At 39.4% G+C, this 15,889-nt stretch overlaps 1 protein-coding gene across 1 annotated transcript in view; it reads right to left on the bottom strand.

Moving 5' to 3' along the window:
* LOC136097897 (dynein axonemal heavy chain 5-like) overlaps positions 1–15,889 on the bottom strand; it is a 170,365-nt gene that overhangs the window by 56,984 nt on the left and 97,492 nt on the right. The window contains exons 59-61 of the mRNA XM_071804333.1: positions 12,582–12,749; positions 5,057–5,275; positions 1,841–2,017 (exon numbers count right to left, since the gene is read on the bottom strand). Coding sequence (XP_071660434.1) covers positions 1,841–2,017; positions 5,057–5,275; positions 12,582–12,749 — 564 coding nt within the window. The remainder of the gene's footprint in view (positions 1–1,840; positions 2,018–5,056; positions 5,276–12,581; positions 12,750–15,889) is intronic.

Genomic DNA, 15,889 nt, shown 5'->3' with positions numbered 1-15,889 from the left:
TGGAAAAAACGTATGCAGGTATTCACAAAACCAAGTGGTAGGCAACATGGATAAATTACTCAGACAGTTTTCATTATTACAGCCTAAATTCTGCTTTCAGCATGAATGTGTCTTCCAGATGAAAGGAGGAATATTAGACAGACTTCCTAAAACCTATGGAATAGGAGGGACAAGGCTGCTGCTGGCCATGAGCAAAGCCTACACACCAGCACAGCTGCCAGGTTCAGAACATCTGATGCAGGTAGTGATAAAAGGAAACAAAAAGATTAGTGTAAAGGAACCTGCCCTGTATCATAGTCCCAGCGTGCAGGTTGCTCACTTTAATAAAGGTAGTATATGATGTGGCAGGGAACTGAAGCTGCAGGATGGGACCCTGTCTCCACTGCATTTTAGGTCACTTCTGCCTGCACAGACTTAGGCCAATTAAGGAGAAGCTGTAATGTCCGACTCGCCGAGAACAGCCTCACTGGTGACAAATGTACACAGATTTAAGAGCAAGCTGAAGCAATGTAAACCAAGTTTTACAAAATCCAGGTTTTGTTTAACTTAATCATTTCAATAAGACACTCCAAATTAAACTAAATTGAATGGTGTGTACACAGCCGAGGGTAAGACAGGAGGGTATCAGTTCATAAAACATGGAGGTGCAGAGGTGATGTTTCCTGGTTCAAAATGTGCAAAGGTCTTTTCTATAATTGAGAGTAAGAGTATTTTTATGTCAATCAAGAATGAATCAAGTTACACTAAGAATAAAAGTGTGAAGTTTTAAAAAGGAAAATCTGTTCAGTTCTATTTTACAGGTATTTTCTAGCAAATCTGAATTATTAAAATGTTGTACTTAAGTAATCCTAAAAGAAAATAATGGACATTTTCATTCCTAGACTAGTTTGTTGTGTTCAGTATTTAATATCTTAAGAACAGCAGGTTAAAGAATTTATGATGTAATATGTAAGAAACAAAAAATACATTAAAAAACTTTCATTCAAATTCATCCTCTATATTCTAGATACACAGTTTACAGTGAAAAGTGTATATCCAGAGAGATTTTTAGTGGCAGTACATGAGACTCCAGGTAGTAAAAGTGGAAATAGAGTAAATCTTGCTGGGTCCCTGGAAGCTGTTTGGGGCATAACTCCCATCCAACCCAGAAGCCATGGACCAATCTCCCCACCTCTGTGCCATCCTATGGGTCTAATTTCAGAGCCACTGCTTCAAAGACTGCCTGGAAAACTACAGTGGCACAGCAATACCAGTTGTGGGGTGGCATTCTCAACCACGTATTCACAAGGGATTCATTGTAAAGAGATAACTTTAACTGTTGAGGGAGAGAGTTACAACTGTTTTCTTCAATATATGCATTTTCCACTTTCAGTAAATCCTTGATGTGGCTGTGGCTGATTTGCTTAATTTTTGACTGAAATTATGGACACAACATGGCACTTGCAAAAAAACACCAATTATGGGGGGAAACTGTGACTACCTGATGGAACTCCTTATGATAAGGTAAATCTGTTCTAAGTTGGTAAGTTCTACTGCATTTCGCATATTATGCAATTTCTTCCCAGAGCAGCTGACCTCAGACAGCGTATCACTCAGATTTGCCAGAACGATGGCCTATATACCAGTCCTTCAATGCATGACAGTGTTATGAGGATCTTAAAATACATTTTTTTAGAAACTCAGACAACAACTGTTCAGATTTTTTTATCTATTAACATTTTATGGAATGTGACAGCCTGTTAATAATCTTTCAATTATGTACTTTTCTGGAACAGAATGCTCTGAACATTATTTCTCTGCAAGGCGAAGAGTAAGGTCAGCACAGAGTGTGAATACTTACATTACTGTATGGAATCTTGCTGTTGTCCATCTCTTTCTTCCACAATTGGAGCAACAAATTCCTGTACTCCTGATTGAAAGGTCCAGAATAAGAGAGAAATCCAGTGGCCAGAAGAACATTACCCACTAAATCAACAATTTGATTTTGAAAGTTTTTGCTGCTTGCTGTCCAACGAAGCTGTGTATAAAAATTGATAAAGAAGTTAGATTAAGCAGGCACAAAACTAAAATGAAGATCTGACTTAAGAATTTATACCTTTCTGGTAAATAATTGTTCTTTGAACCAGGCATACTTTTGGCCTTAAATCATTCTTTTCAGAAATAGAAGTTTGCTTGGAAGAGATGGCAACCACCTGACCTAGTGGAGAAAAAGCCAACAAGCTGGTCAAACTGGTAAGAAGTGCTTTAAAGGAAGAAAGAAGTGGAAGGGAGAGGATGAACAGCAATCATGTGAAGAAGTAGAAGACCAGGTCGACAAACAAAATGTGTGTGGTGATATAAACAGTAGAGACCTTTTAATCAAGAAAGCAGGGATAATGGAGGATCACCCCAAGCATATCCACATAAACAAAGAAGTGCCTACCAGACAGAACGCTGGGGAGAGCTTTCATACTGTTTCTGGGAAATTAGCACAGCTGGGCACCTCTCTGAAGTGCTTGTATGCTAATGTGCAAGGCATGGAGAACAACTGAGCAATTAGAGGGGTCTGTATGTGTTTGCAGAGTCATGATCTCGTGGGGTCATAGAATCATAGAATGTCCTGAGTTGGAAGGTATCATGGAGTCCAACTCCTGTTCCTGCATGTGACAACCCCACAGTTTACACCATGTGTCTGAGGGCATTGTCCAGTCTCTTCTTGAACACTGTCAGGCTTGGGCCATGATACCTCCCTGAGGAGCCTGTTCCAGTGCTCCACCACCCTCTGGGGGAAGAACCTTTTCCTCATGTCCAACCTAAACCTCCCCTGGCACATCTTCCTGACATTCCCTCGGGTTCTGTCATTGGTTGCTAAAGAGAAGAGTTCAGCGCCTGCCCCTCCTCCTCCCCTTGTGAGGAAGCTGTAGCTGCCATGAGGTCTCCTCTTAGTCTCCTCTTCTCCAGGCTGAACAACCCAAGTGACTTTAGCCACTCTTCATATCGTTTCACCTCCAAACCCTTCCCCAACTTCATAGCCCTCTTCTGGACACTCTCCAGTAGCTTTATATCCTTTTTATCCTGTGGCACCCAGAACTACACACAGTGCTCCAGGTGAGGCTGCACCAGTGCCATGGGGACATGGTGGGAAGGCTTCCACAACCAGAGTGCTACAACAGATGTGTCCAGGCTTGTCAGGAAGGACAGGCTGGGGAGGTGAGGAGAGGAGTTCTCTTTCATGTGAGAGAGCAGGTGGAATGCACGGAGCTCTGCATCTGAAAGTCTAGGGGGGACAATGCACCAGCTGAGGACTTAGCAGTTAGGATTAGAGGGCAAACCAACATGGGTCATGTTGTGTGTGTCTGTTACATACAAGGTAATCAGGAAGAAGTAGATGAAGTCTTTTTCATACAATGGATGAAACCTCACATTCCCAGGCCCTGATCTACATGGGGGAATTTAACCATCCTGATATCTGAAGAGCAGACAACACAGCAAGACACAAGCATACCAGGAGGTTTTAAGGAGTGCACTGACAAAAAATTCTTAGTGTGGGTAACTGAGGATCTAATGAGGGAAGGCTGTTGGATCAGCCTCAGACTTGCAAACAAAAAATACCTGGTCAAGGATGTAAAGGTTGGGGGCAGTCATGGCTGAGAGAATTGAGATTGTTTAACCTTGAGAACAGACGGTTCAGGCAGAACTTTATCAATATGTAAAAATACCTGATAGGAGGGTGTAAAGATGATGGTGCCCAACTCTTTTCAGTGCTACCCAGTGAAAGGACAAGGTACAACAGGCACAAATTGAAATACAAGAACAAAATAGACACAAAGAACAAACAGACACATGTTTTTACAGTAAGAGTGGTCAAGGACTGGAACAGGTCGTCAAGAGAGGTAGTGGGGTCTCTGTCTTTGGAGATATTCAGATCCCAGCTGGACAATTCCCTGATCAGCCTGCTCTGATGGACCATGCTTTGAGCAGACAGGTTGGGTTAGATGATCTCCAGAGATCCCTTCCAACCTTAATTGTTCTATGATTCTGTGATTTTTCTGAATATTCCTTTTGAGTTTTAGTTATTCCTTTCTCTCCAGATTTCTGTTCCATTCCAATAATTCTGCATGCAATCTTGGTCAGGATCTCCGTGTTTTAAACTTAGAAAATACACATTTAATCCAATATCAATTTTGGCCAAGGCTCAAAGTGCCACATATAGTCTTTCATTTTTTTGTCTGAATTTTCAAAAGTAGAATGGAATAACAGCTCTTATGAGACCTCATAGCACAAGGCTTCAGAAAACCCACAATAAGGTACCATAACTTCCTATTTTGGTGTTGCTCTTAAATTTATAAATTCACTGAAAAATATGATAAAGCATCTAACATTTTGACTGATATATTTTGAAGTACAGCTATGCAAACAAATGCTGAAATCCTGGCTTCACAGGATGCAATGGCTGAAGTCAAAGCTCTCATCAATTTTGACTCTGTGTGAAATCAACCAAGGAATTATCAAAGCAAATAATCAGATGACAAAAAAAAAGAGTGTCGTGCTTCCTCTGCAAACCTTCAGGCTGAAGCCAGAAAAATCTGCATAGGAAAGGTAAATTTCAAGCGCAGTGCAAAGGATAATGATTAGCCCATAATTCTGTAAAAACTTCAAACAGAATTCAGGAAATTAGTTAAGTTTCAAATTCCTGTTCTTGTATACTTGGTGAGAAAAAGAGAGTAATCCTTATAAATATTTTAGGGCAATTATTTAGGTTAAGCCTAATTCCTCTTCTTATTAAAGCTAAAAAGAATTTGGCTCCTTGGCTTTAAATCTGAACTTTATCCTAATATGAGCTGTATGATATGACATAAATCTTCATACAGAAGCATTAAGTTAACACAAGAAGTTGTTTTACTTTGTTAGATACATTAAGCTCAAGCAAAAACATACGTATAACTAAAATGTAGTGTCGTGATATCAAAGTGTCACTATGCCTTGAATTTCTTGACCACTGCTAATGATCATCATGGAGTATTCTCAAAACTGAGTACTTACTTTGTCCTGGAAACCTACTCATATGTGCTCATACCTTTTCTCCACCTAATCCTTCAATCAGAGCTGTGGCATTGTTCATTTTCCTTCTGCATGTCTCAGCATCATCAAGTAGAGCCTGCTTCTCTTTCACAGCGGTATCATACATGGCTTGTACTTGATCCAGTTCCATTTGCTTCTCATCCAGCTGAATTTGTGCGTTATTCAGTTCTGTTTGGGCAGCTGCAAGTCTTCCTTCTTGCAAGGCTAAATTTGCCTGCAAACATTTAAAAGTTGGTTAATACAAATTATTTGGCAAGAGCAAATAACATTTATTCAATGGGACATGTACTATATTGGGTACTTTTTAAAGCAATACACGTTTAAGATGACGGCAGTTCTTTTCCTCTCCTACTGTTTTAACCTAAAATGGGAAGGCAAGCATAACATTACAGTTATTCAACACAATTTTAGAACGTTGTAATACTATTTTCAGAATGATCTATTGATCACACAATGATCAATGATTTTAAATCGCAATACACTTGAAATAGCTGTATATTAGGTATATGAAGCAACCCATACAATGTTTTCTGTAATATATTGTCAGTTGAAGAGAAAATTAAGATTGTCCCTACAGATTATAAAATAATAATAATGATAACAGAAATGACTCTTCTCCTCATTTTTTGCTCCTCTGGAAAATAAAACTCTAGAGATTTTTCTCACATCTTTATAAAAATTTGCATGATGAGTTGCCAGTCACTTAAATGTGGTCTCTTAACCTGTATATTCCTAACACAGGAAAAAAAAAAAGGTATCCTGCGATTTCAGAATCCATTTCCAAATGTATGTTTGCAAAGGATAAGAGACTGACAAAGTTCTTATGAAATTCACACTTATAGATAAAGGTTGCTTCCATTTACTCTGAATATTTGTTTAAATATCATGTATCTTTGTCTGCTATAAGAGTTACAGAGATGGAAACCAAGAATCTGTAAAAAATGTTTTATTACAATATGAAACTTTACACTCACATTACATTAGAAGAGTAACAGTACAAGGAATCTCTGGAATGACATTTAGTAAACAATATATGTACTATATTACCCCCAACATAGGTTAGGTTTTTACATTAGATATTGACTAAAAATATAGATTTAATTCTTATCAAAATATGCTAAAATCAGCTAATTCTTCTTGCTTTGCCTAGGAAAAAGAGAAAAAAAGGAAAAGAAAAACAAAAGAGAGTAGCCAAGATCATATTTTGAGATCTAGGTATGATAAAAAATTCAGCATGAAGTCTGGTGGATTTCAAAAGACAGGTCTGTGAGCAGGGAATTAGAGAAGCATATATGTACTAAACAACAAAGTAGTGCTGCTTTAAGAGTTACACATCTAGAGAGTAGCACTGTCAGCAAAAAAAATTGTTTACTGTAGCCACTGTGTCTGTTGGCAGATTCTAGAGATAAATAAATATTTTACAATGGAGATAAGCCAGTAAAATGGCTGCTCATAAAATTTCCATGTATGAGAATCCTGAAATACTTTTACTCCACTGTTCATCGAAGAGCACATTAAACAGCATCTCCTGGAGATAAACATTGTTAAATCAGCGAGTCTTGTTAAGACCCAGGCAAGCAGATTTCAGAACCACTGCTGTTACTTTTTAGTGAATCTTGGACTGTCAGGAAAAGTTTAAACAGTAAAGGCCGTTTGACTAGGTGATGTAGTGTTACTGTGTCCTGCACTGGAGGGGAGGTGGGGAGGGTGAGGTAGGAGAGAAAGAAACAGTGCAGGGCTCTTTCTGAAACTTAATAAGAAAGGACCAACAAGAAATGGATTAATTAGGTAGCTGCTTTAAAAAGGTCCATAATACAAAGAAGAGGACAGATAGTGAGTAAATCTTCCATCCCTGTAAATGCCGGGCACCTCACATTCATGCAGCATCAGACAGAGCCTGGACAGATTTTCCCCATGGCGTGCTATGCAGGGCAGATCCTCTCCATGAAGAGAAAACTCACCCTTTTGGTCATTCAAGCTATTATAAACTCCATTTATTATTCTGTCTTATTAAACCAGTTACCCTATTAAGCCATCTGTTGTCAGGTCTTTCTTAACTGAGATCTGGAAAGAGCCCTGCACCAGTCTCCTCTCTTCTACCTCGCCCCCACCCCTCCATCCCCGAGGCAGAGCATCCTCTTAGCCTTAAACTCCATGAGAGCTAAAATTTTGGGTAAAACAAAGTTATGACATTCTATTTCACCCACAGCTGACAAATAGTGAGGTTATACAGGGAACAAGAACCTTGGGGAGTTGGGTAGAACAGCCTAGGCAGAACAGCTGGAACAACACAGAATGTACACCTGGCTGTGCTGATTCATATTTCACCTTGACATTTATCACAGCAGGATGTGAACCTCAATGGGAAAGAATGGCTATGTGAATTCCCAACACAGGCCAATGATGCTTTGTAAATATGAAAAAAAGACCTCCACAAAGCAATATGCTACCCAGAAAGGTGCAAAAGACTGATAAAACAGACTTCTCAGTTCTTAAAAGCTGCTATAAAGCTACCAGCTTTGAAGATATTGGGACAATGACAAAATATTTCAGACGAGTACAAAGAAAAAACACATTGCATTCTAACATGAAAAAAAAATTACTTATTACTTATCCTCATGGGGAGAAGATGACTTGTAACAGAAATTATTTTACAGACAATTCAACCATGGTTTTCAGCCAATTTTAGGGTAATCATCACATAGTAGTAATACATTTTGGTACTAGTTTGATTCGTAGGCTGCTTAATCATCTGAGCTGAATAATGGTTGGTCGCACAAGAATAATTGCTAACATACTAGGGTGACCATCTATGTGACTCCCAAAGGCAGAAAGACTACTCGTTTCAGATTACTCTATGAAATCATCCTTGTCTTTCCAATTCCATTTTTCAAAATTACATGGGTACAAACACGGCTTTTGTATTGACATCACTGGCAGGTTGGTTGGCAGCTTCCCAAACAGACCTTTGCCATGAGAGCAGGAGGAAAGCTCTGCTGCCAAAGAGAATCTTCTGGACAAGAAGGCTACTACAGTCTCAAGCAGCCTCAGATAAAGATTTCTAGCGAGTTACAGGTAGAAGGAAATGTATCTCCCAACCACAAAGAACCGCTGTGACCCTTCTAATTTTAGTGGCATTGCTATGTGAACAAGCTTCACACGCTTCATTTCATCTCTCTGAGTCACACAGCAAAGCAAGGATTAACAATTTGTTTCAGTTGATGCAGCATAAAAGCCAGAATAAATGTATTTTATATGAATGAATCATGAGGATTTGAGACATGAGATCCACACTCTTCATCTGCGCTCCCGGAGAGGGGAGCTAGGCTAGAGTGTGCCTAGCCTGGTGTGACAGAAGCAGCTTCAGCCTTTTCTTGCCATTGGGGAACCACGTAGGCAATCTTCTCGACATCTGCTCTGGCCAGTGCCTCTATCTGTCCTCTGCTGTGTCTGTCTGGGTGGGGCAAGTGGGGAGACAGTACCTGTGCCAACAAGGGCCACAGACTAAATTGTTAAGCAGTCGTTTTGCCTTCTTCCAAGATGCCCTGAGAGAGGACTTCATAGCAGGTGGTGAGATGATCCTGCCCCTTTTAACCTTTTTGCATTCCATATAAAACCAGGAGAAATAAACATGTAATTACAGTCCACAGCTATACTATTAAATTAAACATGACTAGGAACTTTCTCTGGCATTGAGGTTAACTGGCATAAACCAGCTCACATTAAGCTCTCCTAGCCTCCTAAACAGTCTGGCTGCATGCAAACAGTCTTTTGGAACCGGCCCTTGGACCAAGCTAGTTCCTGAAAGGTGCACAAAGGTTGCTAAGAAAATACTGTTTTGCCAAGACCAAATTCACAATAGGGATCATCCTAACATTTCAACACTGCAGATAACCACCTCCCAGTGTCTAGAAAAATTCCCCGGTACTGTTGAATTTATTAGTATCGACACAACCATTAGTTTCTTGTTGTTTCATTGTAAACTCAGTTTTGCAAAGACATGAGTGTATCTGTCCCTGATCCAAGGCAGCACTTAAATAAAAATGCCTTCTCCAGTTAAAAAAACTCACACGATTTAATGCTATCCCTTCTCTGGAACAGAATCCCCAGCCCAACCCCAGGTCACTCTGAAGAGCAGTTGTTACTGAGGAAATCCAAGACATGTTACTAGAAGCAGAACCCATAAGAAAAAAAGCAGTTGAAACGTTATTGTTCACCACAGGTAAGGAAGATTTGGAGCTTTCCCAGCATCTTGTTTCAGGAATTTTAGCTTTCGAAGTTCACTGTTCTTACAGCCCATTGAGCACTCATTACTGCTGGACCAGGCCCAAAGGCTTCTTGCACTTGGACACTCTCCCTCTGCTCATGAGCTCCTGTGGATGTGCTGGGTGACCACTGTTGTGTTTTGCTTCAGTCCTGCCCTGGGCACATGGCATCTGACCAACAGCTCTTCATGGAAATACAGTCTCAGGCTGCTCCTGTCCCACATCACTGTAGGTTTTTCACATAGACACTCCACTGGTTTTATATCAAGTTTCTCAGAGGTTTGTGTCAATCTCCTCTCCCACGTAACAAGCAATAGGAGGAGAAGAAAGGGCTTAAAGCTGCCCCAGGGGATGGCTAGATTTGATACTGGGGAAAAATTCTTCACCGAAAGGGTTATCAAGGATTGGAACAGGCTGTTCAGGGAAGTGGTTGAGTCACCATCACTGAAGGTGTTTAAAAAATGTATAGATGTGGCTCTTTGAAACATGGTTTAGGGGTGGACCTGGCAGTGTTAGCTTATCAGTTGAACTTGATAATCTTAAACGTCCTTTCCAAACTAAATGATTCTATGATTCAATATCACTATAAGTTTGGATTCATCATTATTTAGGCAAACATTATAAGAGAGGCAAGCACGTACACAGGTTTTGCAGACATTCCAAAAACAATGTTTTCACTTCATCAATACAAAAAAAATATACACATATACACATGCAAACAGATTCATGTAGAGTGACATTAATAAAATCTTGGCCTCAATTTTTTTTTTTTTGTATTACTGACCATTCTTTGAGATTAAAAACAACCTTTGCAAGGCACAGAGATCATGAGTCTCATCTGCTTTTCAAAGCCTCTACTAGCTACTGAAAGATTCTCCATTTTCCATTCAGTTACATGTCCTGACTTTGATCTGTTTTGCTAGGTGATCTAATCCTCCCCTTCACCCCCTGGAGTATACATTTTCCTTCCACAGTTATTGTGGGCCTTGAATTGAAACTTGAGCACTTGTTTTCCTGCCCAGTGGGCATCACCTTGACAAGGACAGACACTTATTTAAATGAACGACCATCACATTTTGACACTCCTTGGCTGTTACCTCTTCCTCAGGTGCAAGATTTCCTAGTATTGCCTGCTGTGTTTTTTAGTTCAGAGTGGAGACAAGGAAAGCAGAAACGGCAATAAAGTCTCACATCTAAAACTGAGTTTCATGGGTAGAATTCTCAATATCAAACAGAATTTATAAACTGTAGACAAACTTCCCTTGATCATCATAACAGCCTAAGGAGAACTTAAGTAAAATCACTGGAGATGTCTCTAAGGAAATTCATACCCCTTTACACAGTATTTTAATTGGAGGCTAACAGAATCATAGCAAAATCCCAGGCTTCTTTATTCTGTTGTTATATTCTTCAACTGATGGATAAACAGCAGACGGTGCTTCAGAATTATCAGACTAATCCAGCAAGCTTGTTTACTAGGTAACAATCTAGAGAGGAACAGGTGACAGTCATGCTGAAGGTTCATTGGAAAGTCGCACACACCTGGTGATCACTCTATGATAAGCAGGTACACAGCGTTGTATTTGCAGGCAACATTTGCTCATACTTTCTGTGTCTGATTCTAACTAATGACCCTTAGGCTGCAGGCCACATATCTAAAGAACGTAGGTATCCATTTCTAAGAGTGAGAGAATTTTTGCAGACTATATTTACTAAAATATAAGCCACTATTAATTAGTTTTCACAAGTTGTCACATTTAAGATAAATGAGGCACTGAGTCTCAGTTAAAATGCAATTTAAAAACATACTGGATGGATTTTGCAGGTGTTGAAGGGGGTTTATCTCCTAGAACAGCAGTTAGGATAAAGGAGCTTGATTAATTCATTCAGTAAACCTGCTTTTAGCACTGGATGATTTAGTGTGTGCTGGTACTTTATGTTTAATTGTACATTTATTTTCAATTATTTTCTTAGCATCACTCCAATGCTCCCTGCAATACCTCCTGCATACTTTAAACACTTCCTCCCTCTGTCATATTCAGTTTTAAAATATTTGTGATTGTTGCTATACCTGACAATGAGCATCACTTTGCCAAGAAATGCATGCTCAGTCTTTTATCAGCTAGAGTGTGACAAGAATGTAAATACCTGAATACAAAGTTAAATTTATATGTAATCTTAAGTCATATATATTCAAATAAAAACTGTAAGAGTACTTTTGCAGCTTTCAGAGTTGCATCTGCACATAAAGCCACTCTTTCCCCTATGTCTTGCTCTCTTTTATAGCTCTGAATAGCCACATTTCAAATTCTGTTTTCATTAGTGAACATCCCATTATTTGAAAAGGGAATTGCTGCTTATAGAAATATAGTCTTCTCTATCAGCTACTGGAATAAAAAATATCATGCTTTCAACGAATTTGAATCAGACCCATCTAGATATACTAAGTGAACATGCCATGAGTTTTGAATATACCATTGATACAGTGGCTTATACAACAGGAGACTGAACATAAGTACAGTGGAACCACAACCGATTTAATGCATTTCTTCAGAAAAGAGCCATAAAATCCCCTGTAGAAGCAATGATTATAAATCACTATAAAAATATTCAAAACCAATTTTTTTTCAATATGCTCATAAATGAAACATTTCCAAGACAATAAAGCTATGTGTAGGAATACAGACAAAGGTAGCTGATCCCTTTCTACTACAGTTCAATGTTACAAGAGAATCCTATGCCAGGCGACTTACTTTATTATATATACACCCACGTAGCAGTTTGACAACCTGAAGTTTTCTTAGAAAGCTGAATTCCAGCTAAATTCAATTAAAGAATACTTCTGTGCCAAGAACGGTCTCTCCTCTCTCTGTAACCAGATCACACTGAGTGCGCTACTTCACAGGCCAGCGGGACTGAGAAGTTTTCTTGAAACCACACTGCCTGGCACCAAGTTTGAGACCGGAGACAGTGCCGGTATCTCCCACCTGCAGATATCCAGGCTCTAGAAAGAACCTGTGTACTAAAGCTCCCAGCGAAAACTGTCTGTGTTCACATAAGTCACCACAGGGTAGTTGTGGAAGGGAAAAAATTGCCAGGACACATTTAACCTCTGTTTGCCTGACTTCACAACTGGACGTGAAGAAACAAGAACTTCTTATAACTCGTGATCTTTTTCAGCCAAAACAGCACAACATTTTTTTCCACTCAACTGTAGTAATCACTCAAAAGAACAAAATGAGTAATATGAAATACCTTAAGAGGAAGAACTTCTTTATTAATACCGTAGAAGTAAGCCATTGCTTGTGTCCATGAGCAAAGACCTGCTACATTTCCACATACTTTTTTAGCAGTCTCAAGATTATAATCCTCCATATCCAAATAAGGCTCTAAAAGCTCCACAGTTTCTCCTGTAATTGAGTCCTAGTCAACGGAAAGAAAAAAAAAAATAAAAGACTTTATTCTAAAGTCTGCTTCACAGAAACATTTTTCTTTTTAAAAGCATGGTGCTACCACTTCTTACAGAAGAAATTAAGAAAACAACACTGTCTTTCACTCTCATAAAGGACAGAAGAGTAGTTGTATTTTGTGAACTCAAGTGAAAATAGCTCCTACTTCCATTGCAACAGATTGATTTGTGTTTAATATCCCTGTTTGACCCATAAGATTCACAGACATGCACTTGTAGCTGCATGACAACTTAAGCGGATCTAAGTTATTGCTGCTACAGCACTGTACCTTCTCTCCTCTCCTCCTCAACTAGATGTTCTTGCCCCATCTCTAATAGAATCATAGAATGTCCTGAGTTGGAAGGGACCCACAAGGATCATCAAGTCCAACTCCTGTCCCTGCACAGGACAACCCCAAAATTCACACCAGGTGTCTGAAGGCATTGTCCAATTGCTCCTTCAATACATGTTCTCAGAGTGTGCCTCATACAAGCCTGTACGTTGAAGTTCTGTACACACAGTGGTGGGGTTCTCTTTGCATTTTTTTAAAGTATGCGTGGACAACAAGATAATGGTTAAACTGGTGTTCTTTTATAGGTCATGTTTGCAGGATGTGGAAACCCAGGCTAATTTTCCTCCTCAGTCTGAAGAAGTTAATGTGATAGTAGCATGTTTTAGTTAATAGGCTACTGTAAAGAAAGACTAGACTGTGAAGGAAAAAAGAAGAGATTTACTGTTTCAGAAAATTAAACATTATTAGGAAGTCTGGTGCTCAAGGCTTTCACCTGAATACAGGGATTCCAGTCCCTGGAACACATGGAAGTGTTTACTTTTATACCATCAATAATGCTCAGTGAGCTAGTTTGGAAGCTAATATGACACCCAACTAGTGATTAGTTTTCTTCTAGTTTAGTTCCATGAACAAGCTCACCATGGCATCAGAGAGGCACCAGCATGAACACAGCTAAGGAGTCAAACATGCAGCTTTAGGAAGGAAAATGGTGAAATTGCAAGGCGCTGACTTCACTTGACTGGAGTTAAGCCTTTTCCTTAACCATAAAAGTGATCTATCTCAGCTGTGCATTTCATTATACCAATATATGATTTCCCACCACCACCCCCCCCCCGCTTCAAAATCTGTTGAGAATATGAAAAGCCAGATCTTTGATGATGGTGGTTAATCTATAATTACGTAAGTGTCAGAAGAAAATTGAATTCATCTCCTTAAGCAATGTGGAGTGTAGAAGAGCTTATAGAGGGTAACAATGGTTGCTTAACAATAGAGGCATTAAGAATCTTCATTTTTTTTCTGCAATCTATGAATGCCTTTCTTTTAAGGCATCTAAAAATCATCCTCTGTTCATACTGTCAACCAGTATATCCTTTTCCTGCCTTTCTGCATAGCAGGACGGACTGTCTTGTACTTGTCTGATCCTTAGCTGCTATAATAACAAAGACATTAATTAGATTATTCCTAAAATCAGACAGTGATTTTATGAGCATTGGCTAAAATGTAAAGTAGTGCTGGACAAACATTTTGACTTTTTCATTCTCTTACTCAAAATTAAGAGCTAGCAAGCTAGCAAAGGTGAAAGAAAGACCAAACAGCAGTGGCCTAAATTTCTGTTCAAGAGCTTGAAAAATGTCATGCTTTTCCTTCTAAGTAATGAATTTTAAACCCAAGGAACTATTTCATCCACTACTCTTCCTTGCCTAAAAAAAATTAGGGAAGAACAAGAGTCTCACAAATGAGTGAGCAGCGTAGTTTACTCAGAACTTGAGTTCTGAGCTTTGTTCTCATATATACTTGATCTTAGAAACAAGAAATGAGGCAGGGGGACAGCAAGTGAAGTACATCATTTTGGATAGAAGTAGTCTGGTGTTCTTCAGCGCATTCATCAGTATCACTTCCTTCAAGAAATCAGTCCCACAGAGGTTGTTCTGACTCCTCTGAGTAAAGTTAAATGTGTTGCAAACTACCAGCAGGAACACATACACTAATAATATGTGCCAAAACTGGGAGCCTCATTAGAGAGAAGCTTGAGTAAGGGGTGCATAATTAGTCCTCATTATCTTTAAACTCATTTCCTCTTTCTGTTTAGTGAAGATAGCACTTGGAAAAATGACCAGATTGACAGCCCCAGGAAGAGACTGTCTACAGAAGCAACACAGCTTTTCACATGGTGCCTAGTCAATAAGGCTCACTGGGAGAAATGGCTCCTGGGGATAGTGAGAATCACAGTTTCAAGCCTCAGCTGCACAACAAAAACACTCTGGTAGCTTAAAACAGGCATCAGCAAAATGCACAACTGAAGCAGATTAAAAAATCAGTGAACAAATCAAAGAGTATGTTTTGCAACGTTGCAGAAAGCCTAGGTTTTGCCAAAAACTGCTTGGTTTTCTGGATTTTTAGGCCAGGCCTCATTCTTTCATTCCATAGTCCAGCGTAGCTCTTTTTCTGGTCTAGTTGCCTGTGACATCTTCCTTCTCTTCCCTGCAGAGCAATTTCCCTTGTCTCACAGTCCAGTGAATCTCACTGTACACAGGACAAGTTTCTGCCCTAACAGAAATAAATACCTGCGTTTGCTTCTATTTTTCTTTCAGTCAATACTGAGGTTCTCAGTTCATTCTGCATTTCCTTACTTTTCTAGTGAAAGAACCCCAAAATTTCCTGAATATCTCAGGACTTTTCCGACAGGATGCTCATTTTCTTTTGTATTTCCTCCTAGCTACCCACCAAACAATTCTGGAGATGGAGTTCCAGAGTGCTTTATACGCAAAAAAAAGGCTGGTAGCACCAGAGATGGTGAGCCATTTGAAAAATCAACACTGGGTCCTTTTAAGACAAATTCCTTTCGAGAAGCAGGAACTGGCTGAATAAAGATAACACTAAAGCTTCTCAAGATCTGACCTAGTGCTTGGGATACTTGCGCCAGTAAAAGCGCTTGGCCCAGGAGGAAGATTACTGAAATAATGAACCATGAAAATAGAGAGGAACACAGTCACAAAGGTATCTACAACTACAAGTACACAAAACCTCCTCTGTTTAAAGCTGCCTTTGAAGAAACCATTTCAAATGATCTCTAAAGATCGTTATAGGAATAATAGTGCCAC

This window comes from Patagioenas fasciata, chromosome 2 (genome assembly GCF_037038585.1).
Source record: "Patagioenas fasciata isolate bPatFas1 chromosome 2, bPatFas1.hap1, whole genome shotgun sequence".
Lineage (NCBI taxonomy): Eukaryota > Metazoa > Chordata > Aves > Columbiformes > Columbidae > Patagioenas > Patagioenas fasciata.
This window is presented reverse-complemented; position numbering and strand designations above follow the sequence as displayed.